The sequence below is a fragment of the Oncorhynchus masou genome, chromosome 32, assembly GCF_036934945.1.
Source record: "Oncorhynchus masou masou isolate Uvic2021 chromosome 32, UVic_Omas_1.1, whole genome shotgun sequence".
In the NCBI taxonomy this organism is placed as follows: domain Eukaryota; kingdom Metazoa; phylum Chordata; class Actinopteri; order Salmoniformes; family Salmonidae; genus Oncorhynchus; species Oncorhynchus masou.
In genome coordinates, this window is record NC_088243.1 from 2,842,406 (window position 1) to 2,867,666 (window position 25,261).

The following is a 25,261-nucleotide window of genomic DNA, read 5'->3' on the forward strand; positions in this document are numbered from 1 at the left end:
ATCCCAAGTTTCGGCTCGATAGGTCATTTGGTGTCCGAGCAAAACCCTAATTGGTGCTGAAAATCCACTTTTTTCCATGACTTGCTATGGGGTCCTTGAATGAGCTATCGGACAGAAACGTTGTGTTCTGTCTCTATGGGCCGAGACGGTCACAATGCACCTAGTCTTGTGACTCTGGGACATTTCTAAATGTCGCCATTTTCGTAATGGTCAAAATGAATTGAAGTCATTGCAAATGTACGAGGCTGTTTCTCGGTCCGAGAACCTTCTAAAGCGCCGTAACTCACCACGCACTATCGACCTGAGGTCTAGAACAGGATTCTAAAGTTTCGGAACTCTAGGTCTGACGGTTCTTTAAAAGTTCCAACAAGGTTAACTAATGCAGGGAGTGTATGTCTCTACGCACCCCAATGGGTCCCTACTTCCAAGCTGTGTATGTGTGTGATTTAGTTTTCCTTTGAAATTTTATGGGAAAAATGACTGATTTACAGTTCATGGGGGTTGCCTAATCACATATATGAAGTTTTGGAAAGATCTGATTTTTTTAACCCCTCGAAACAGCCCATGAGACACCAATTATGGCACTTCCGGTTGGCACAGGAAGCTATAACTCAACACACATCCTCATTGGGGTATTCTAGTACAGAATCCTGAGTTTTAAGTATTTAAGTTGAGAATTGACTGATCTACACAGGGTTGAATGCAGAGTCATTTTCACCTTTGGTGGTGATGTACATCCAAATACCTTTTGGGTGAATTTAACCACTTCCGGTTGCTCCAGGAAGCTTAGAATCGACACAGGTAGACCTCATAGTGGTCTGATGGACTGTCATAGAAGACAGGTTCATAAGACATTCATAACCCACATATGCTTCAGGTTGAATTTAGAGGTGAAGGCAATGTATTCCTATGGGGAGAGAAGTCAATGCAAACTGTTTTTATGTAAACACCTTATTTTAAGTGAAGGGTTAATGCCACACGGTCAAGGTTAGGCTTGCACAGATTGGGAGGACATTAGGAACAGTCCTGTGTTTGAATTGTCCTTCTTAACCTAACGGTTCCGCCGCTGTCACCCAAAATCAAATGACGTTGTGGTGCAGGCTTCATTTCGAGCTACGGTCAAGCGGGATATCTCATTAAGTCTTAAGTCTTTAGTCTTTAGGTCTTTACGTTAAGAACTGAGTTATTTACGGAGGGTTTAGTGAGTGTGTGTTATTTCAGAAAATCATAGAAAATCACAGAAATCTCGCAGAGCTCCACAGCACACTTTAAAAATATTCGTATGAACACCCTGCAAATGGATCTGTAACTGTTGAAAAAAAAACACATATTTGAACATCACAAATCTGTCATTGTACGATTTCTCTTAAATAACGGGGCGGCAGGGTAGCCTAGTGGTTAGAGCGTTGGACTAGCAACCGGAAGGTTGTGAGTTCAAACCCCCGAGCTGACAAGGTACAAATCTGTCGTTCTGCCCTTGAACTGGCAGTTAACCCACTGTTCCCCAGGCCGTCATTGAAAATAAGAATTTCTTCTTAACTGACCTGCCTGGTTAAATAAAGGAAAAAAAATACAAAAATAAAATGACGATAGATAAATGGCTGATTTTTTTGTTATTGACACCCGAGGCTCCTTGACTTTGACGTGAAGTGAAAAAATAATTTCTCTGTTTTAATTTTGGACCTTTAATCCCAGAAAAATGGCCATAACTCAAAAACCGTTGAGGTCTAGACGCCATCTTGTTCGGGGCCAACTGCCCATTATGCCAAACCTATGCTCACCAAGTTTCGGCTTCGAAATATTTTCAGTTTTCGAGATAAGGCCCGTCGTGATTCGTGATGTTTTGTCAAATTGCAGTATGATTGCTTATGCCCTCTTGTGGGATTTTCCGGGATAGCGGAAAAATGACCAAAATTTGATTATTTTATAAAACGAAAACCGAATGTCCGACAAAGTTCATTTGATGACTTCCCGGTAGGTCTGGCCCTGCCGCTCGGCCCGACGCCGTCCCCGAATTTTAAAAATGTTTTCGGACGTCTAGTAAGGGACGGTACATTTGCAATATGGACTTTTTCACTAACCATACAGAAAATGTTGAAATGTTCCCTTAAGGTATGGAAAAGAAGACCCAGAGTTACCTCTGCTGCAAAGGATAAGGTCATTAGAGTTAACTGCACCTCAGATTGCAGCCCAAATAAATGCTTCACAGAGTTCAAGTAACAGACACATCTCAACATCAACTATTCAGAGGAGACTTTGTGAATCAGGCCTTAGTGGTCAAATTGCTGCAAAGACTAAAGAACACCATGAATAAGAAGAGACTTGCTTGGGCTAAGAAACACGAGCAAGGGACCGGTGGAAATCTGTCCAAATTTAATTTTTTTTTGTTCCAACACTGTATCTTTTTGAGACGTAGGTGAACAGATGATCTCTGCATGTGTGGTTCCCACCGTGAAGCATGGAGGAGGTGGTGTGATGGTGCTGTACATATAAAGTGAATACTGTTCAATAACTCTATGTACACAGGGCTGCAGTCTCTAAGGTTCAGGGTAGAGTACAGGTTGGTAGCCGGCTAGTAACAGTCTCTAAGGTTCAGGGTAGAGTACAGGGTGGTAGCCGGCTAGAAACAGTGACTAAGGTTCAGGGCAGAGTACAGGGTGGTAGGCGGCTTGTGACAGTGACTAAGGTTCAGGGCAGGGTACTGGGCGGTAGCTGGCTAGTAACAGTCTCTAAGGATCAGGGTAGAGTACAGGGTGGTAGCCGGCTAGTAACAGTGACTAAGGTTCAGGGTAGAGTACAGGGTGGTAGCCGGCTAGTAACAGTGACTAAGGTTCAGGGCAGGGTACTGGGCAGAGGCCAGCTGGTGGTGACTGTTTAACAGTCTGATTTCCTGGAGATGGAAGCCAAGGAACTTTAAACTTTTGACCCCTCCACTGCAGCCTTGTTGATGTTGATGGGGGCGTGCTTTCTCTGTTGTCTACTGTAGCCCACGTTCAGCTCCTTCATTTTGTTGACATTGAGAGAGAGGTTATTTTCCTGGCACCACTCTGCCACGGCTCTCACCTCCTCCCTGTAGGCCGTCTCATCGTTGTTGGTAATCAAGCCTACCACTCTTGTGTTGTCAGCAAACTTGAAGATTGAGTTGGAGACTTGCATGTCCACGTACTTAAATCAAATCAAATGTTATTTGTCACATGCTTGGTTAACAACAGGTGTAGACTAACAGTGAAATGTTTACTTACTTTTCCAACAATGCAGAGTTAAAGATAACAAAATGAACAGTGTGACAGTGAATAATGAATCAAAATAAAGAGTCAAAATAACATGGCTATATACAAGGTTTACAGGAGCGGGCTGTTGAGTAGATCAGTGTGGAGGAGGTGTTGTTGCCTAAATCAAATCAAATCAAATCAAATTTATTTATATAGCCCTTCGTACATCAGCTGATATCTCAAAGTGCTGTACAGAAACCCAGCCTAAAACCCCAAACAGCAAGCAATGCAGGTGTAGAAGCACGGTGGCTAGGAAAAACTCCCTAGAAAAGCCAAAACCTAGGTGTTGTTGCCTACCTTCCCCATCTGAGGACGGCCCATCAGGAAGTATCGGACCCAGTTGCACAGAGATGTGTTCAGAGCCAGGACCCTGAGGTTACTGATGGACCTGGAGGGCACTCTGTTGTTGTCATTGAGCTGTAGTCAATGGAACAGCATTCTCACGTAGGTGTTCCTCTTGTCCAGGAGGGATAGGGCGGCGTGGAATGCCATGGTGTCGTCCATGGATCTGTTGGAGCGGTATGCAAATTGTAGTGGGTCTCGGGCTTCTGGGTAAGGTGGAGGTGATCCTTAACTAGCCTCTCAAAGTGCTGCTAGTCATTCAGTTCAGGTACCATATATTCTTCTTCCCTTTAGGTTCTAGATAGTCACTTTTTTTTCTAAAAGTGTAGACTTGGAAACAATGTGTCCCTGTAGGTCTGGGTTATAGTAGTAGCCCTGTATACAGTAGTAGGTCTGGGTTATAGTAGTAGCCCTGTATAGAGTAGTAGGTCTGGGTTATAGTAGTAGCCCTGTATACAGTAGTAGGTCTGGGTTATAGTAGTAGCCCTGTATAGAGTAGTAGGTCTGGGTTATAGTATTAGCCCTGTATACAGTAGTAGGTCTGGGTTACAGTATTAGCCCTGTATACAGTAGAAGGTCTGGGTTATAGTAGTAGCCCTGTATACAGTAGAAGGTCTGGGTTATAGTAGTAGCCCTGTATACAGTAGTAGGTCTGGGTTATAGTAGTAGCCCTGTATACAGTAGTAGGTCTGGGTTATAGTATTAGCCCTGTATACAGTAGTAGGTCTGGGTTACAGTAGTAGACCTGTATACAGTAGTAGGTCTGGGTTATAGTAGTAGCCCTGTATACAGTAGTAGGTCTGGGTTATAGTAGTAGCCCTGTATACAGTAGTAGGTCTGGGTTATAGTATTAGCCCTGTATACAGTAGTAGGTCTGGGTTATAGTAGTAGCCCTGTATACAGTAGTAGGTCTGGGTTATAGTAGTAGCCCTGTATACAGTAGTAGGTCTGGGTTATAGTAGTAGCCCTGTATACAGTAGTAGGTCTGGGTTATAGTATTAGCCCTGTATACAGTAGTAGGTCTGGGTTATAGTAGTAGCCCTGTATACAGTAGAAGGTCTGGGTTATAGTAGTAGCCCTGTATACAGTAGTAGGTCTGGGTTATAGTAGTAGCCCTGTATACAGTAGTAGGTCTGGGTTATAGTATTAGCCCTGTATACAGTAGTAGGTCTGGGTTATAGTAGTAGCCCTGTATACAGTAGTAGGTCTGGGTTATAGTATTAGCCCTGTATACAGTAGTAGGTCTGGGTTATAGTATTAGCCCTGTATACAGTAGTAGGTCTGGGTTATAGTAGTAGCCCTGTATACAGTAGTAGGTCTGGGTTATAGTAGTAGCCCTGTATAGAGTAGTAGGTCTGGGTTATAATATTAGCCCTGTATACAGTAGAAGGTCTGGGTTATAGTAGTAGCCCTGTATACAGTAGTAGGTCTGGGTTATAGTAGTAGCCCTGTATACAGTAGTAGGTCTGGGTTATAGTAGTAGCCCTGTATACAGTAGTAGGTCTGGGTTATAGTAGTAGCCCTGTATACAGTAGTAGGTCTGGGTTATAGTAGTAGCCCTGTATACAGTAGTAGGTCTGGGTTATAGTAGTAGCCCTGTATACAGTAGTAGGTCTGGGTTATAGTAGTAGCCCTGTATACAGTAGTAGGTCTGGGTTATAGTAGTAGCCCTGTATACAGTAGAAGGTCTGGGTTATAGTAGTAGCCCTGTATACAGTAGTAGGTCTGGGTTATAGTAGTAGCCCTGTATACAGTAGAAGGTCTGGGTTATAGTAGTAGCCCTGTATACAGTAGTAGGTCTGGGTTATAGTAGTAGCCCTGTATACAGTAGTAGGTCTGGGTTATAGTAGTAGCCCTGTATACAGTAGAAGGTCTGGGTTATAGTAGTAGCCCTGTATACAGTAGAAGGTCTGGGTTATAGTAGTAGCCCTGTATACAGTAGTAGGTCTGGGTTATAGTAGTAGCCCTGTATACAGTAGTAGGTCTGGGTTATAGTAGTAGCCCTGTATACAGTAGAAGGTCTGGGTTATAGTAGTAGCCCTGTATACAGTAGAAGGTCTGGGTTATAGTAGTAGCCCTGTATACAGTAGAAGGTCTGGGTTATAGTAGTAGCCCTGTATACAGTAGAAGGTCTGGGTTATAGTAGTAGCCCTGTATACAGTAGTAGGTCTGGGTTATAGTAGTAGCCCTGTATAGAGTAGTAGGTCTGGGTTATAGTAGTAGCCCTGTATACAGTAGAAGGTCTGGGTTATAGTAGTAGCCCTGTATACAGTAGAAGGTCTGGGTTATAGTAGTAGCCCTGTATACAGTAGTAGGTCTGGGTTATAGTAGTAGCCCTGTATACAGTAGAAGGTCTGGGTTATAGTAGTAGCCCTGTATACAGTAGTAGGTCTGGGTTATAATATTAGCCCTGTATACAGTAGTAGGTCTGGGTTATAGTAGTAGCCCTGTATACAGTAGTAGGTCTGGGTTATAATATTAGCCCTGTATACAGTAGAAGGTCTGGGTTATAGTAGTAGCCCTTTATACAGTAGTAGGTCTGGGTTATAGTAGTAGCCCTGTATACAGTAGAAGGTCTGGGTTATAGTAGTAGCCCTGTATACAGTAGTAGGTCTGGGTTATAGTAGTAGCCCTGTATACAGTAGAAGGTCTGGGTTATAGTAGTAGCCCTGTATACAGTAGTAGGTCTGGGTTATAATATTAGCCCTGTATACAGTAGAAGGTCTGGGTTATAGTAGTAGCCCTGTATACAGTAGTAGGTCTGGGTTATAATATTAGCCCTGTATACAGTAGAAGGTCTGGGTTATAGTAGTAGCCCTGTATACAGTAGTAGGTCTGGGTTATAGTAGTAGCCCTGTATACAGTAGAAGGTCTGGGTTATAGTAGTAGCCCTGTATACAGTAGAAGGTCTGGGTTATAGCAGTAGCCCTGTATACAGTAGAAGGTCTGGGTTATAGTAGTAGCCCTGTATACAGTAGAAGGTCTGGGTTATAGTAGTAGCCCTGTATACAGTAGTAGGTCTGGGTTATAGTAGTAGCCCTGTATACAGTAGTAGGTCTGGGTTATAGTAGTAGCCCTGTATACAGTAGTAGGTCTGGGTTATAGTAGTAGCCCTGTATACAGTAGTAGGTCTGGGTTATAGTAGTAGCCCTGTATACAGTAGAAGGTCTGGGTTATAGTAGTAGCCCTGTATACAGTAGTAGGTCTGGGTTACAGTATTAGCCCTGTATAGAGTAGTAGGTCTGGGTTATAGTAGTAGCCCTGTATACAGTAGTAGGTCTGGGTTATAGTAGTAGCCCTGTATACAGTAGAAGGTCTGGGTTATAGTAGTAGCCCTGTATACAGTAGAAGGTCTGGGTTATAGTATTAGCCCTGTATACAGTAGTAGGTCTGGGTTATAGTAGTAGCCCTGTATACAGTAGAAGGTCTGGGTTATAGTATTAGCCCTGTATACAGTAGTAGGTCTGGGTTATAGTAGTAGCCCTGTATACAGTAGAAGGTCTGGGTTATAGTAGTAGCCCTGTATACAGTAGTAGGTCTGGGTTATAATATTAGCCCTGTATACAGTAGTAGGTCTGGGTTATAGTAGTAGCCCTGTATACAGTAGTAGGTCTGGGTTATAGTAGTAGCCCTGTATACAGTAGAAGGTCTGGGTTATAGTAGTAGCCCTGTATACAGTAGAAGGTCTGGGTTATAGTAGTAGCCCTGTATACAGTAGAAGGTCTGGGTTATAGTAGTAGCCCTGTATACAGTAGTAGGTCTGGGTTATAGTAGTAGCCCTGTATACAGTAGTAGGTCTGGGTTATAGTAGTAGCCCTGTATACAGTAGAAGGTCTGGGTTATAGTAGTAGCCCTGTATACAGTAGAAGGTCTGGGTTATAGCAGTAGCCCTGTATACAGTAGAAGGTCTGGGTTATAGTAGTAGCCCTGTATACAGTAGTAGGTCTGGGTTATAGTAGTAGCCCTGTATACAGTAGTAGGTCTGGGTTATAGTAGTAGCCCTGTATACAGTAGTAGGTCTGGGTTATAGTAGTAGCCCTGTATACAGTAGAAGGTCTGGGTTATAGTAGTAGCCCTGTATACAGTAGTAGGTCTGGGTTATAGTAGTAGCCCTGTATACAGTAGTAGGTCTGGGTTATAGTAGTAGCCCTGTATACAGTAGTAGGTCTGGGTTATAGTAGTAGCCCTGTATACAGTAGTAGGTCTGGGTTATAGTAGTAGCCCTGTATACAGTAGAAGGTCTGGGTTATAGTAGTAGCCCTGTATACAGTAGTAGGTCTGGGTTATAGTAGTAGCCCTGTATACAGTAGAAGGTCTGGGTTATAGTAGTAGCCCTGTATACAGTAGTAGGTTCTGGGTTATAGTAGTAGCCCTGTATACAGTAGTAGGTCTGGGTTATAGTATTAGCCCTGTATACAGTAGTAGGTCTGGGTTATAGTAGTAGCCCTGTATACAGTAGTAGGTCTGGGTTATAGTAGTAGCCCTGTATACAGTAGAAGGTCTGGGTTATAGTATTAGCCCTGTATACAGTAGTAGGTCTGGGTTATAGTAGTAGCCCTGTATACAGTAGAAGGTCTGGGTTATAGTAGTAGCCCTGTATACAGTAGTAGGTCTGTGTTATAATATTAGCCCTGTATACAGTAGTAGGTCTGGGTTATAGTAGTAGCCCTGTATACAGTAGAAGGTCTGGGTTATAGTAGTAGCCCTGTATACAGTAGTAGATCTGGGTTATAGTAGTAGCCCTGTATACAGTAGTAGGTCTGGGTTATAGTAGTAGCCCTGTATACAGTAGAAGGTCTGGGTTATAGTAGTAGCCCTGTATACAGTAGAAGGTCTGGGTTATAGTAGTAGCCCTGTATACAGTAGTAGGTCTGGGTTATAGTAGTAGCCCTGTATACAGTAGTAGATCTGGGTTATAGTAGTAGCCCTGTATACAGTAGAAGGTCTGGGTTATAGTAGTAGCCCTGTATACAGTAGAAGGTCTGGGTTATAGTAGTAGCCCTGTATACAGTAGTAGGTCTGGGTTATAGTATTAGCCCTGTATACAGTAGTAGGTCTGGGTTATAGTATTAGCCCTGTATAGAGTAGTAGGTCTGGGTTATAGTAGTAGCCCTGTATACAGTAGAAGGTCTGGGTTATAGTAGTAGCCCTGTATACAGTAGAAGGTCTGGGTTATAGTAGTAGCCCTGTATACAGTAGAAGGTCTGGGTTATAGTAGTAGCCCTGTATACAGTAGTAGGTCTGGGTTATAGTAGTAGCCCTGTATACAGTAGTAGGTCTGGGTTATAGTAGTAGCCCTGTATACAGTAGTAGGTCTGGGTTATAGTAGTAGCCCTGTATAGAGTAGTAGGTCTGGGTTATAGTAGTAGCCCTGTATACAGTAGAAGGTCTGGGTTATAGTAGTAGCCCTGTATACAGTAGTAGGTCTGGGTTATAGTAGTAGCCCTGTATACAGTAGTAGGTCTGGGTTATAGTAGTAGCCCTGTATACAGTAGTAGGTCTGGGTTATAGTAGTAGCCCTGTATACAGTAGAAGGTCTGGGTTATAGTAGTAGCCCTGTATACAGTAGTAGGTCTGGGTTATAGTAGTAGCCCTGTATACAGTAGTAGGTCTGGGTTATAGTAGTAGCCCTGTATACAGTAGTAGGTCTGGGTTATAGTAGTAGCCCTGTATACAGTAGTAGGTCTGGGTTATAGTAGTAGCCCTGTATACAGTAGTAGGTCTGGGTTATAGTAGTAGCCCTGTATACAGTAGTAGGTCTGGGTTATAGTAGTAGCCCTGTATACAGTAGTAGGTCTGGGTTATAGTAGTAGCCCTGTATACAGTAGTAGGTCTGGGTTATAGTAGTAGCCCTGTATACAGTAGTAGGTCTGGGTTATAGTAGTAGCCCTGTTTAGAGTAGTAGGTCTGGGTTATAATATTAGCCCTGTATAGAGTAGTACGTCTGGGTTACAGTATTAGCCCTGTATACAGTAGTACGTCTGGGTTATAATATTAGCCCTGTATACAGTAGAAGGTCTGGGTTATAGTAGTAGCCCTGTATACAGTAGTAGGTCTGGGTTATAGTAGTAGCCCTGTATAGAGTAGTAGGTCTGGGTTATAGTAGTAGCCCTGTATACAGTAGTAGGTCTGGGTTATAGTAGTAGCCCTGTATACAGTAGAAGGTATACAGTAGAAGGTCTGGGTTATAGTAGTAGCCCTGTATACAGTAGTAGGTCTGGGTTATAGTAGTAGCCCTGTATACAGTAGAAGGTCTGGGTTATAGTAGTAGCCCTGTATACAGTAGTAGGTCTGGGTTATAGTAGTAGCCCTGTATAGAGTAGTAGGTCTGGGTTATAGTAGTAGCCCTGTATACAGTAGTAGGTCTGGGTTATAGTAGTAGCCCTGTATACAGTAGAAGGTCTGGGTTATAGTAGTAGCCCTGTATACAGTAGAAGGTCTGGGTTATAGTAGTAGCCCTGTATACAGTAGAAGGTCTGGGTTATAGTAGTAGCCCTGTATACAGTAGTAGGTCTGGGTTATAGTAGTAGCCCTGTATACAGTAGTAGGTCTAGAAGGGTTATAGTAGTAGCCCTGTATACAGTAGAAGGTCTGGGTTATAGTAGTAGCCCTGTATACAGTAGTAGGTCTGGGTTATAGTAGTAGCCCTGTATACAGTAGTAGGTCTGGGTTATAGTAGTAGTCTGGGTTATAGTAGTAGCCCTGTATACAGTAGTAGGTCTGGGTTATAGTAGTAGCCCTGTATACAGTAGAAGGTCTGGGTTATAGTAGTAGCCCTGTATACAGTAGTAGGTCTGGGTTATAGTAGTAGCCCTGTATACAGTAGAAGGTCTGGGTTATAGTAGTAGCCCTGTATACAGTAGAAGGTCTGGGTTATAGTATTAGCCCTGTATACAGTAGTAGGTCTGGGTTATAGTAGTAGCCCTGTATACAGTAGAAGGTCTGGGTTATAGTAGTAGCCCTGTATACAGTAGTAGGTCTGGGTTATAGTAGTAGCCCTGTATACAGTAGTAGGTCTGGGTTATAGTAGTAGCCCTGTATACAGTAGAAGGTCTGGGTTATAGTAGTAGCCCTGTATACAGTAGAAGGTCTGGGTTATAGTAGTAGCCCTTTATACAGTAGAAGGTCTGGGTTATAGTAGTAGCCCTGTATACAGTAGTAGGTCTGGGTTATAGTAGTAGCCCTGTATACAGTAGTAGGTCTGGGTTATAGTATTAGCCCTGTATACAGTAGTAGGTCTGGGTTATAGTAGTAGCCCTGTATACAGTAGAAGGTCTGGGTTATAGTAGTAGCCCTGTATACAGTAGAAGGTCTGGGTTATAATATTAGCCCTGTATACAGTAGTAGGTCTGGGTTATAGTAGTAGCCCTGTATACAGTAGTAGGTCTGGGTTATAGTAGTAGCCCTGTATACAGTAGAAGGTCTGGGTTATAGCAGTAGCCCTGTATACAGTAGAAGGTCTGGGTTATAGTAGTAGCCCTGTATACAGTAGTAGGTCTGGGTTATAGTAGTAGCCCTGTATACAGTAGTAGGTCTGGGTTATAGTAGTAGCCCTGTATACAGTAGTAGGTCTGGGTTATAGTAGTAGCCCTGTATACAGTAGAAGGTCTGGGTTATAGTAGTAGCCCTGTATACAGTAGAAGGTCTGGGTTATAGTAGTAGCCCTGTATACAGTAGTAGGTCTGGGTTATAGTAGTAGCCCTGTATACAGTAGTAGGTCTGGGTTATAGTAGTAGCCCTGTATACAGTAGTAGGTCTGGGTTATAATATTAGCCCTGTATACAGTAGTAGGTCTGGGTTATAGTAGTAGCCCTGTATACAGTAGAAGGTCTGGGTTATAGTAGTAGCCCTGTATACAGTAGAAGGTCTGGGTTATAGTAGTAGCCCTGTATACAGTAGAAGGTCTGGGTTATAGTAGTAGCCCTGTATACAGTAGTAGGTCTGGGTTATAGTAGTAGCCCTGTATACAGTAGTAGGTCTGGGTTATAGTAGTAGCCCTGTATACAGTAGAAGGTCTGGGTTACAGTAGTAGCCCTGTATACAGTAGTAGGTCTGGGTTATAGTAGTAGCCCTGTATACAGTAGTAGGTCTGGGTTATAGTAGTAGCCCTGTATACAGTAGTAGGTCTGGGTTATAGTAGTAGCCCTGTATACAGTAGTAGGTCTGGGTTATAGTAGTAGCCCTGTATACAGTAGAAGGTCTGGGTTATAGTAGTAGCCCTGTATACAGTAGTAGGTCTGGGTTATAGTAGTAGCCCTGTATACAGTAGTAGGTCTGGGTTATAGTATTAGCCCTGTATACAGTAGTAGGTCTGGGTTATAGTAGTAGCCCTGTATACAGTAGAAGGTCTGGGTTATAGTAGTAGCCCTGTATACAGTAGAAGGTCTGGGTTATAGTAGTAGCCCTGTATACAGTAGAAGGTCTGGGTTATAGTAGTAGCCCTGTATACAGTAGTAGGTCTGGGTTATAGTAGTAGCCCTGTATACAGTAGTAGGTCTGGGTTATAGTAGTAGCCCTGTTTAGAGTAGTAGGTCTGGGTTATAATATTAGCCCTGTTTAGAGTAGTAGGTCTGGGTTATAATATTAGCCCTGTTTAGAGTAGTAGGTCTGGGTTATAGTAGTAGCCCTGTATACAGTAGAAGGTCTGGGTTATAGTAGTAGCCCTGTATACAGTAGTAGGTCTGGGTTATAGTAGTAGCCCTGTATACAGTAGAAGGTCTGGGTTATAGTAGTAGCCCTGTATACAGTAGTAGGTCTGGGTTATAGTAGTAGCCCTGTATACAGTAGTAGGTCTGGGTTATAGTAGTAGCCCTGTATACAGTAGTAGGTCTGGGTTATAGTAGTAGCCCTGTATACAGTAGTAGGTCTGGGTTATAGTAGTAGCCCTGTATACAGTAGTAGGTCTGGGTTATAGTAGTAGCCCTGTATACAGTAGTAGGTCTGGGTTATAGTAGTAGCCCTGTATACAGTAGTAGGTCTGGGTTATAGTAGTAGCCCTGTATACAGTAGTAGGTCTGGGTTATAGTAGTAGCCCTGTATACAGTAGAAGGTCTGGGTTATAGTAGTAGCCCTGTATACAGTAGTAGGTCTGGGTTATAGTAGTAGCCCTGTTTAGAGTAGTAGTTCTGGGTTATAATATTAGCCCTGTATAGAGTAGTACGTCTGGGTTACAGTATTAGCCCTGTATACAGTAGTACGTCTGGGTTATAATATTAGCCCTGTATACAGTAGTAGATCTGGGTAATAGTCCATATTATTATTATTTAATAAGAACTGAAATAACCGTTTCGTGTTCCAACTCGTCAGTTTGTATTTGAACGGTACTATATTCCATACGACTCAGCACTACATTACAGTAGCTACTACTGGGGAACTAGATCATGAACCAAGTATCAGAATTAGTTTGGAACAGAGTTTGTTTTTCCACACAGTCCCAGCATGGATTAAACACCCAAACATGACAGGAGCTGAAACACAGTGATATATGAAAACAATATTCAGTTTGAACTCTTCTGGACAGTTTTAACTGAAAACTGTCAACATTAATAACTGGTTCTATCTGCATTTCCACCTCAGACCTCAGATTTAGCCGCAAATGAGTTGTGATTATTCATTATTTTGACGTGTTCTGAACGTGTGCATGTTGTTGTTGATGTTGTTCTTCTTTGTGCTGATGGCAGTAGAGCTGTAGGGATGTTGTTGTTGTTGTTGATCTTCTTTGTGCTGATGGCAGTAGAGCTGTAGGGATGTTGTTGTTGTTGTTGATCTTCTTTGTGCTGATGGCAGTAGTGCTGTAGGGATGTTGTTGTTGATGTTGTTGTTGTTGATCTTCTTTGTGCTGATGGCAGTAGTGCTGTAGGGATGTTGTTGTTGATGTTGTTGTTGTTGTTGTTGTTGATGTTGATCTTTGTGCTGATTGCAGTAGAGCTGTAGGGAGGTTGTTGATGTTGTTGTTGTTGATCTTCTTTGTGCTGATGGCAGTAGTGCTGTAGGGATGTTGTTGTTGTTGTTGTTGTTGTTGATCTTCTTTGTGCTGATGGCAGTAGAGCTGTAGGGATGTTGTTGTTGTTATTGATCTTCTTTGTGCTGATGGCAGTAGAGCTGTAGGGATGTTGTTGTTGTTGTTGATCTTCTTTGTGCTGATGGCAGTAGTGCTGTAGGGATGTTGTTGTTGATGTTGATGTTGTTGTTGTTGTTGATCTTTGTGCTGATGGCAGTAGAGATGTAGGGATGTTGTTGTTGATGTTGTTGTTGTTGATCTTCTTTGTGCTGATGGCAGTAGTGCTGTAGGGATGTTGTTGTTGATGTTGTTGTTGTTGTTGTTGTTGATCTTTGTGCTGATTGCAGTAGAGCTGTAGGGAGGTTGTTGATGTTGTTGTTGTTGATCTTCTTTGTGTTGATGGCAGTAGTGCTGTAGGGATGTTGTTGTTGATGTTGTTGTTGATCTTCTTTGTGCTGATGGCAATAGTGCTGTAGGGATGTTGTTGTTGTTGTTGTTGTTGATCTTCTTTGTGCTGATGGCAGTAGAGCTGTAGAGATGTTGTTGTTGTTGATCTTCTTTGTGCTGATGGCAGTAGAGCTGTAGGGATGTTGTTGTTGATGTTGTTGTTGTTGTTGATCTTCTTTGTGCTGATGGCAGTAGAGCTGTAGGGAGGTTGTTGATGTTGTTGTTGATGTTGTTCTTCTTTGTGCTGATGGCAGTAGAGCTGTAGGGATGTTGTTGATGTTGTTGATGTTGTTGTTGATGTTGTTCTTCTTTGTGCTGATGGCAGTAGAGCTGTAGGGAGGTTGTTGATGTTGTTGTTGATGTTGTTCTTCTTTGTGCTGATGGCAGTAGTGCTGTAGGGATGTTGTTGTTGATGTTGTTGTTGATGTTGTTCTTCTTTGTGCTGATGGCAGTAGTGCTGTAGGGATGTTGTTGTTGTTGATTTTCTTTGTGCTGATGGCAGTAGAGCTGTAGGGATGTTGTTCTTGATGTTGTTGTTGTTGTTGATCTTCTTTGTGCTGATGGCAGTAGAGCTGTAGGGATGTTGTTGTTGATGTTGTTGTTGTTGTTGTTGATCTTCTTTGTGCTGATGGCAGTAGAGCTGTAGGGATGTTGTTGATGTTGTTGTTGATGTTGTTCTTCTTTGTGCTGATGGCAGTAGAGCTGTAGGGATGTTGTTGATGTTGTTGTTGTTGTTGATCTTCTTTGTGCTGATGGCAGTAGAGCTGTAGGGATGTTGTTGTTGATCTTCTTTGTGCTGATGGCAGTAGAGCTGTAGGGATGTTGTTGTTGTTGTTGTTGATCTTCTTTGTGCTGATGGCAGTAGTGCTGTAGGGATGTTGTTGTTGATGTTGATGTTGTTGTTGATCTTTGTGCTGATGGCAGTAGAGATGTAGGGATGTTGTTGTTGATGTTGTTGTTGTTGATCTTCTTTGTGCTGATGGCAGTAGTGCTGTAGGGATGTTGTTGTTGATGTTGTTGTTGTTGTTGATCTTTGTGCTGATGGCAGTAGTGCTGTAGGGATGTTGTTGTTGATGTTGTTGTTGTTGTTGATCTTCTTTGTGCTGATGGCAGTAGAGCTGTAGGGATGTTGTTGATGTTGTTGTTGATGTTGTTCTTCTTTGTGCTGATGGCAGTAGAGCTGTAGGGATGTTATTGTTATTGTTGATGTTGTTGTTGTTCTTCTTCTTCTTCTTCTTTGTGCTGATGGCAGTAGAGCTGTAGGGATGTTGTTGTTGTTGTTGATCTTCTTTGTGCTGATGGCAGTAGAGCTGTAGGGATGTTGTTGTTGATGTTGTTGTTGTTGATCTTCTTTGTGCTGATGGCAGTAGAGCTGTAGGTATGTTGTTGTTGTTGATGTTGTTGTTGTTGTTGATCTTCTTTGTACTGATGGCAGTAGAGCTGTAGGGATGTTGTTGATGTTGTTGTTGATGTTGTTCTTCTTTGTGCTGATGGCAGTAGTGCTGTAGGGATGTTGTTGATGTTGTTGTTGATGTTGTTCTTCTTTGTGCTGATGGCAGTAGTGCTGTAGGGATGTTGTTGTTGTTGTTGTTGATCTTCTTTTTGCTGATGGCAGTAGAGCTGTAGGGATGTTGTTGTTGATGTTGTTGTTGTTGATCTTCTTTGTGCTGATGGAAGTAGAGCTGTAGGGATGTTGTTGTCGATGTTGTTGTTGATGTTGTTCTTCTTTGTGCTGATGGCAGTAGAGCTGTAGGGATGCTGTTGTGTTTGATGTTGTTCTTGATGTTGTTGTTGATTAAAGTGGCCAATGATTTCAAGTCTGTATGTAGGCAGCAGCCTCTCTGTGTTAGTGGTGGCTGTTTAACAGTCCGATGGCCTTGAGATAGAAGCTGTTTTTCAGTCTCTCGGTCCAGGCTGTGATGCACCTGTACTGACCTCGCCTTCTGGATGATAGCAGGGTGAACAGGCAGTGGCTCGGATGGTTGTTGTCCTTGATGATTTTTTTGGCCTTCCTGTGACATCGGGTGGTGTAGGTGTCCTGGAGGGCAGATAGTTTGCCCCCGGTGATGCGTTGTGCTGATCGCACCACCCTCTGGAGAGCCTTGCGGTTGTGGGCGGTGCAATTGCCATACCAGGTGGTGATACAGCCTGACAGGATTCTCTCAATTGTGCACCTGTAAAAGTTTTAGGTGTCAAAACAAATTTATTCAGCCTCCTTCAGCCTCCACACTGTCTGTGTGGGTTGACCATATCAGTGGACCATACCAGCTTGATGATGAGCTTGGAGGGTACTATGGTGTTTAATGCTGAGCTGTAGTCAATGAACAGCATTCTTTCATAGATATTCCTCTTGTCCAGGTGGGATAGAGCAGTGGGCAGTGTGATGGCGATTGCATCGTCTGATCCTTGACTAATTACGAGGGTTAACATGTTTAAATGTATTACTCACGTCGGCCATGGAGAAGGAGAGCCCACAGTGCTTGGGAGCGGGCCGCATCGGTGGCACTGTATTATCCTCAAAGCGGGAAAAGGTGTTTAGTTTGTCTGAAAGCAAGATGTCGGTGTTCGTGACGTCCCTGGATTTCCTTTTGTAGTCTGTGACTGTCCGTAAACCCTGTTATATACGTCTCCTGTCTGAGCTGTCGACTCCACTCTGTACTGACATTTCACTTGTTTGATTGCCTTGCAGAGGGAACAACTACACTGTTTGTATTAGGCCATATTCCCAGTCACCGTGCCCTGGTTAAATGCGGTGGTTCACGCTTTCAGTTGTGTGTGAATGCTGCCATCAATCCACAGTTTCTGGTTAGGGAAGGTTTTAATAGACACAGTGGGTACAACATCTCCTATACACTTCCTTATAAATTCACTCACAGAATCAGCGTATACTTCAATATTATTCTCTGTGGCGACCCCAAACATGTCCCAGTCCGCATGATCAAAACAATCTTGAAGATTGGTCAGAAAGTACATATATCATGATGGGAATTTACTGATACAATGATACACTTACCAGAGACAGGTCCAGGTACTAGAGTTAGAGTTGAGGGGATGTATTTAATAAGATATAAAGTCAAGATGACATCTGAACAATCTTACTATTTCAGTACTCTTTGACCTCTAATCTGTGATCCCTCCCCTCTCTCTAGGTGGTCGTATGGGGTGCTGCTCTGGGAGATATTTACCCTGGGAGGGTCCCCGTACCCCGGCATCCCTGTAGAGGAGCTGTTCAAACTGCTGAAGGAGGGCCACCGCATGGACAAACCTGCCAACTGCACACATGAACTGTAGGTCATGTTAATGTAACAGATGTTTAATCTCTCGTTGTGTAATATAGAGACTACTAACCAGCGGTCCCAGTTGTCCAGGAGTTTCTTTTCTGACAGTAGAAAACAGCTCATTAGATGAGCAAGACTCAATGATGTTCATGGCTGTGAATCACCTGCGTATTATAACAAAAATATGACAAAATACAATGTGTCTTATACCTGACAGTAGATAGGAAACAGCAAAAACCATGTAAAAAATATATATATATATTTAGTACCAGTCAAAAGTTGGAATTATGTAGTAACACAAAAAGTGTAAATCAAAATATATTTTATTTTTGAGATTCTTCAAACAAACCACTCTTTGCCTTGATGACCGCTTTGCACACTCTTGGCATTCTCTCAATCAGCTTCATGAGGTAGTCACCTGGAATGCATGTCAATTAACAGGTGTGATAAAAGTTCATTTGTAAACGGAAAATAGCCCTATTTGGTAAATACCAAGTCCATATTATGTCAAGAACAGCTCAAATAAGCAAAGAGAAACGACAGTCCATAATTACTTTAAGACATCAAGGTCAGTCAATACGGAACATTTCAAGAACTTTGAAAGTGCAATTGCAAAAACCATGAAGCGCTATGATGAAACTGGCTCTCATGAGGACCGCCACAGGAAAGGAAGTTACCTCTGATGCAGAGCATAAGTTCATTAGAGTTAAATGCACCTCAGATTGCAGCCCAAATAAATGCTTCACGGAGTTCAAGAAAAATAAACAGACACATCTCAACATCAACTGTTCAGAGGAGACTGCGTGAATCAGGCTGCAAAGAAACCACTACAAAAGGATGCAAATAAGAAGAGACTTGCTTGGGCCAAGAAACACAAGCAATGGGCATTAGACCGGTGGAAATCTGAATCTGTCTTTCGGTCTGATGAGTCGAAATGAGAGATTTTTGGTTCCAAACTCCGTGTCCTTGTGAGACGCAGAGTAGGTGAATGGATGGTCTCTGCATGTGTGGTTTCCACCGTGAAGCATGGAGGAGGAGGTGTGATGGTGTGGGGGTGCTTTGCTGGTGACACTGTCAGTGATTTATTTAGAATTCAAGGCACACTTAACCAGCATGGCTACCACATCATTCTGCAGCGATACACCATCCTATCTGGTTTGTGCTTAGTGGGACTATCATTTGTTTTTCAACAGGACAATGACCCAACACACCTCCAGACTGTGTAAGGGCTATTTTACCAAGAAGGATAGTGATGGAGTGCTGCATCAGATGACCTGGCCACCACAATCAACCAACCTCAACCCACTTGAGATGGTTTGGGATGAGTTGGACCGCAGTGTGAAGGGGTGAAGGAAAAACATCCAACAAGTGCTCAGCATATGTGGGAACTCCTTCAAGATTGCTGGAAAAGCATTCCAGGTGAATCTGGTTGAGAGAATGCCAAGAGTGTGCAAAGCTATCATCAAGGCAAAGGGTGGCTACTTTAAAGAATCTATCACTTTTTTGGTTACTACAAGATTCCATATGTGTTGTTTCATAGTTTTGTGGTCTTCACTATTATTCTACAATGTAGAAAATAGTGAAAAGATAAAACACTTGAATGAGAAGGTGTGTCCAAACGTTTAACTGATACTGCACATGTCAGAGGAGGCTGGTGGGCGAGCTATAGGAGGACAGGCTCATTGTATTGACTGGAATGGGATAAATGGAACAGTCAAACATATGTTTCCTATGTTCCATGTAATTCATTTCAGCCATAACAATGAGCCCATCCTCCTATAGCTCCTCTCACCAGCCTCCTCTGACATGTGTTTTATTGTCACATACACTGGATAGGTGCAGTGAAATGAGTTGTTTTACAGGATCAGCCATAGCAGTACGGTGCCTCTGGAGCAAATTAGGGTTTAAGTGCCTTGCTCGAGGGCACGTCGACAGATTTTTCACTTGTGGTTTCACTGGCCCAACGCTCCAACCGCTAGGCTACCTGTCACTCTTATATAGATGTGCAGGGCTCAATGATATTGATGGCTGTCAATAGCACGAATCTGTAACAACAACGGTGTATTAGCTAATGTGGCCATGCTAGATAACTCAATTATATAGCAATAACATACATTACATTTATAGCATTGTATGGTGTGGTCTGTATAGACTCTGTTGTATTGTATGGTGTGGTCTGTATAGACTGTGTTGTATTGTATGGTGTGGTCTGTATAGACTGTGTTGTATTGTATGGTGTGGTCTGTATAGACTCTGTTGTAACTGTTGTGTGGTCTGTATAGACTGTCTTGTATTGTATGGTGTGGTCTGTATAGACTGTGTTGTATTGTATGGTGTGGTCTGTATAGACTGTGTTGTATTGTATGGTGTGGTCTGTATAGACTGTGTTGTATTGTATGGTGTGGTCTGTATAGACTGTGTTGTATTGTATGGTGTGGTCTGTATAGACTCTGTTGTAACTGTTGGTGTGGTCTGTATAGACTGTGTTGTATTGTATGGTGTGGTCTGTATAGACTGTGTTGTATTGTATGGTGTGGTCTGTATAGACTGTGTTGTATTGTATGGTGTGGTCTGTATACACTGTGTTGTATTGTATGGTGTGGTCTGTATAGACTGTGTTGTATTGTATGGTGTGGTCTGTATAGACCGTGTTGTATTGTATGGTGTGGTCTGTATAGACTGTCTTGTATTGTATGGTGTGGTCTGTATAGCCTGTGTTGTATTGTATGGTGCGGTCTGTATAGACTGTGTTGTATTGTATGATGTGGTCTGTATAGACTCTGTTGTAACTGTTGGTGTGGTCTGTATAGACTGTGTTGTATTGTATGGTGTGGTCTGTATAGACTCTGTTGTAACTGTTGGTGTGGTCTGTATAGACTGTCTTGTATTGTATGGTGTGGTCTGTATAGACTCTGTTGTATTGTATGGTGTGGTCTGTATAGACTCTGTTGTAACTGTTGGTGTGGTCTGTATAGACTGTGTTGTATTGTATGGTGTGGTCTGTATAGACTCTGTTGTATTGTATGGTGTGGTCTGTATAGACTCTGTTGTAACTGTTGGTGTGGTCTGTATAGACTGTGTTGTATTGTATGGTGTGGTCTGTATAGACTCTGTTGTAACTGTTGGTGTGGTCTGTATAGACTGTGTTGTATTGTATGGTGTGGTCTGTATAGACTGTGTTGTATTGTATGGTGTGGTCTGTATAGACTGTGTTGTATTGTATGGTGTGGTCTGTATACACTGTGTTGTATTGTATGGTGTGGTCTGTATAGACTGTGTTGTATTGTATGGTGTGGTCTGTATAGACCGTGTTGTATTGTATGGTGTGGTCTGTATAGACTCTGTTGTAACTGTTGTGTGGTCTGTATAGACTGTCTTGTATTGTATGGTGTGGTCTGTATAGACTGTGTTGTATTGTATGGTGTGGTCTGTATAGACTCTGTTGTAACTGTTGGTGTGGTCTGTATAGACTGTGTTGTATTGTATGATGTGGTCTGTATAGACTGTGTTGTATTGTATGGTGTGGTCTGTATAGACTGTGTTGTATTGTATGGTGTGGTCTGTATAGACTGTGTTGTATTGTATGGTGTGGTCTGTATAGACTGTGTAGTATTGTATGGTGTGGTCTGTATAGACCCTGTTGTAACTGTTGGTGTGGTCTGTATAGACTGTGTTGTATTGTATGGTGTGGTCTGTATAGACTCTGTTGTATTGTATGGTGTGGTCTGTATAGACTGTGTTGTATTGTATGGTGTGGTCTGTATAGACTCTGTTGTAACTGTTGGTGTGGTCTGTATAGACTGTGTTGTATTGTATGGTGTGGTCTGTATAGACTCTGTTGTATTGTATGGTGTGGTCTGTATAGACTGTGTTGTATTGTATGGTGTGGTCTGTATAGACTGTGTTGTATTGTATGGTGTGGTCTGTATAGACTCTGTTGTAACTGTTGGTGTGGTCTATATAGACTGTGTTGTATTGTATGGTGTGGTCTGTATAGACTGTGTTGTATTGTATGGTGTGGTCTGTATAGACTCTGTTGTAACTGTTGGTGTGGTCTGTATAGACTGTGTTGTATTGTATGGTGTGGTCTGTATAGACTCTGTTGTAACTGTTGGTGTGGTCTGTATAGACTGTCTTGTATTGTATGGTGTGGTCTGTATAGACTCTGTTGTAACTGTTGTGTGGTCTGTATAGACTGTCTTGTATTGTATGGTGTGGTCTGTATAGACTGTGTTGTATTGTATGGTGTGGTCTGTATAGACTCTGTTGTAACTGTTGGTGTGGTCTGTATAGACTGTGTTGTATTGTATGATGTGGTCTGTATAGACTCTGTTGTAACTGTTGGTGTAGTCTGTATAGACTGTGTTGTATTGTATGGTGTGGTCTGTATAGACTGTGTTGTATTGTATGGTGTGGTCTGTATAGACCGTGTTGTATTGTATGGTGTGGTCTGTATAGACCGTGTTGTATTGTATGGTGTGGTCTGTATAGACTGTGTTGTATTGTATGGTGTGGTCTGTATAGACTCTGTTGTAACTGTTGGTGTGGTCTGTATAGACTGTGTTGTATTGTATGGTGTGGTCTGTATAGACTGTGTTGTATTGTATGGTATGGTCTGTATAGACTGTCTTGTATTGTATGGTGTGGTCTGTGTAGACTCTGTTGTAACTGTTGTGTGGTCTGTATAGACTGTCTTGTATTGTATGATGTGGTCTGTATAGACTGTGTTGTATTGTATGGTGTGGTCTGTATAGACTGTGTTGTATTGTATGGTGTGGTCTGTATAGCCTGTGTTGTATTGTATGGTGTGGTCTGTATAGACTGTGTTGTAACTGTTGTGTGGTCTGTATAGACTGTCTTGTATTGTATGGTGTGGTCTGTATAGACTGTGTTGTATTGTATGGTGTGGTCTGTATAGACTGTGTTGTATTGTATGGTGTGGTCTGTATAGACTGTGTTGTATTGTATGGTGTGGTCTGTATAGACTCTGTTGTATTGTATGGTGTGGTCTGTATAGACTGTGTTGTATTGTATGGTGTGGTCTGTATAGACTCTGTTGTAACTGTTGGTGTGGTCTGTATAGACTGTGTTGTATTGTATGGTGTGGTCTGTATAGACTGTGTTGTATTGTATGGTGTGGTCTGTATAGACTCAGTTGTAACTGTTGGTGTGGTCTGTATAGACTGTGTTGTATTGTATGGTGTGGTCTGTATAGACTGTGTTGTATTGTATGGTGTGGTCTGTATAGACTGTGTTGTATTGTATGGTGTGGTCTGTATAGACTCTGTTGTAACTGTTGGTGTGGTCTGTATAGACTGTGTTGTATTGTATGGTGTGGTCTGTATAGACTTTGTTGTATTGTATGGTGTGGTCTGTATAGACTCTGTTGTAACTGTTGGTGTGGTCTGTATAGACTGTGTTGTATTGTATGGTGTGGTCTGTATAGACTCTGTTGTAACTGTTGGTGTGGTCTGTATAGACTGTGTTGTATTGTATGGTGTGGTCTGTATAGACTGTGTTGTATTGTATGGTGTGGTCTGTATAGACTGTGTTGTATTGTATGCTGTGGTCTGTATAGACTGTGTTGTATTGTATGATGTGGTCAGTATAGACTCTGTTGTCACTGTTTGTGTGGTCTGTATAGACTGTCTTGAATTGTATGGTGTGGTCTGTATAGACTGTGTTGTATTGTATGGTGTGGTCTGTATAGACTGGGTTGTATTGTATGGTGTGGTCTGTATAGACTTTGTTATATTGTATGTTGTGGTCTGTATAGACTGTGTTGTATTGTATGGTGTGATCTATATAGACTGTGTTGTATTGTATGGTGTGGTCTGTATAGACTCTGTTGTAACTGTTGTGTGGTCTGTATAGACTGTCTTGTATTGTATGGTGTGGTCTGTATAGACCGTGTTGTATTGTATGGTGTGGTCTGTATAGACTGTGTTGTATTGTATGGTGTGGTCTGTATAGACTGTGTTGTATTGTATGGTGTGGTCTGTATAGACTATGTTGTATTGTTTGGTGTGGTCTGTATAGACTGTGTTGTATTGTATTGTGTGGTCTGTATAGACTCTGTTGTAACTGTTGGTGTGGTCTGTATAGACTGTGTTGTATTGTATGGTGTGGTCTGTATAGACTGTGTTGTATTGTATGGTGTGGTCTGTATAGACTGTCTTGTATTGTATGGTGTGGTCTGTATAGACTGTGTTGTATTGTATGGTGTGGTCTTTATAGACTGTGTTGTATTGTATGGTGTGGTCTGTATAGACTGTGTTGTATTGTATGGTGTGGTCTGTATAGACTGTGTTGTATTGTATGGTGTGGTCTGTATAGACTGTGTTGTATTGTATGGTGTGGTCTGTATAGACTCTGTTGTAACTGTTGGTGTGGTCTGTATAGACTGTGTTGTATTGTATGGTGTGGTCTGTATAGACTGTGTTGTATTGTATGGTGTGGTCTTTATAGACTGTGTTGTATTGTATGGTGTGGTCTGTATAGACTGTGTTGTATTGTATGGTGTGGTCTGTATAGACTGTGTTGTATTGTATGGTGTGGTCTGTATAGACTGTGTTGTATTGTATGGTGTGGTCTGTATAGACTCTGTTGTAACTGTTGGTGTGGTCTGTATAGACTGTGTTGTATTGTATGGTGTGGTCTGTATAGACTGTGTTGTATTGTATGGTGTGGTCTGTATAGACTGTGTTGTATTGTATGGTATGGTCTGTATAGACTCTGTTGTAACTGTTGGTGTGGTCTGTATAGACTGTGTTGTATTGTATGGTGTGGTCTGTATAGACTCTGTTGTAACTGTTGGTGTGGTCTGTATAGACTGTGTTGTATTGTATGGTGTGGTCTGTATAGACTGTGTTGTATTGTATGGTGTGGTCTGTATAGACTGTGTTGTATTGTATGGTGTGGTCTGTATAGACTCTGTTGTAACTGTTGGTGTGGTCTGTATAGACTGTGTTGTATTGTATGGTGTGGTCTGTATAGACTGTGTTGTATTGTATGGTGTGGTCTGTATAGACTGTGTTGTATTGTATGGTGTGGTCTGTATAGACTGTGTTGTATTGTATGGTGTGGTCTGTATAGACTCTGTTGTAACTGTTGGTGTGGTCTGTATAGACTGTGTTGTATTGTATGGTGTGGTCTGTATAGACTGTGTTGTATTGTATGGTGTGGTCTGTATAGCCTGTGTTGTATGGTGTGGTCTGTATAGACTGTGTTGTATTGTATGGTGTGGTCTGTATAGACTGTCTTGTATTGTATGGTGTGGTCTGTATAGACTGTGTTGTATTGTATGGTGTGGTCTGTATAGACTGTCTTGTATTGTATGGTGTGGTCTGTATAGACTGTGTTGTATTGTATGGTGTGGTCTGTATAGACTGTGTTGTATTGTGTGGTGTGGTCTGTATAGACTCTGTTGTAACTGTTGGTGTGGTCTGTATAGACTGTCTTGTATTGTATGGTGTGGTCTGTATAGACTCTGTTGTAACTGTTGTGTGGTCTGTATAGACTGTGTTGCATTGTATGGTGTGGTCTGTATAGACTGTGTTGTATTGTATGGTGTGGTCTGTATAGACTGTGTTGTATTGTATGGTGTGGTCTGTATAGACTCTGTTGTAACTGTTTGTGTGGTCTGTATAGACTGTGTTGTATTGTATGGTGTGGTCTGTATAGACTGTGTTGTATTGTATGGTGTGGTCTGTATAGACTGTGTTGTATTGTATGGTGTGGTCTGTATAGACTGTGTTGTATTGTATGATGTGGTCTGTATAGACTCTGTTGTCACTGTTTGTGTGGTCTGTATAGACTGTCTTGAATTGTATGGTGTGGTCTGTATAGACTGTGTTGTATATTATGGTGTGGTCTGTATAGACTGTGTTGTATTGTATGGTGTGGTCTGTATAGACTGTGTT

At 42.1% G+C, this 25,261-nt stretch overlaps 1 protein-coding gene across 6 annotated transcripts in view; it reads left to right on the top strand.

The window, feature by feature from the left end:
• Nucleotides 1-25,261, top strand: part of fgfr3 (fibroblast growth factor receptor 3) — a 302,812-nt gene that overhangs the window by 271,760 nt on the left and 5,791 nt on the right. For all 6 annotated transcript variants that reach the window (XM_064953089.1, XM_064953090.1, XM_064953091.1 and 3 more), the window contains one exon: nt 17,211-17,348. In XM_064953089.1, coding sequence (XP_064809161.1) covers nt 17,211-17,348 — 138 coding nt within the window. The remainder of the gene's footprint in view (nt 1-17,210; nt 17,349-25,261) is intronic.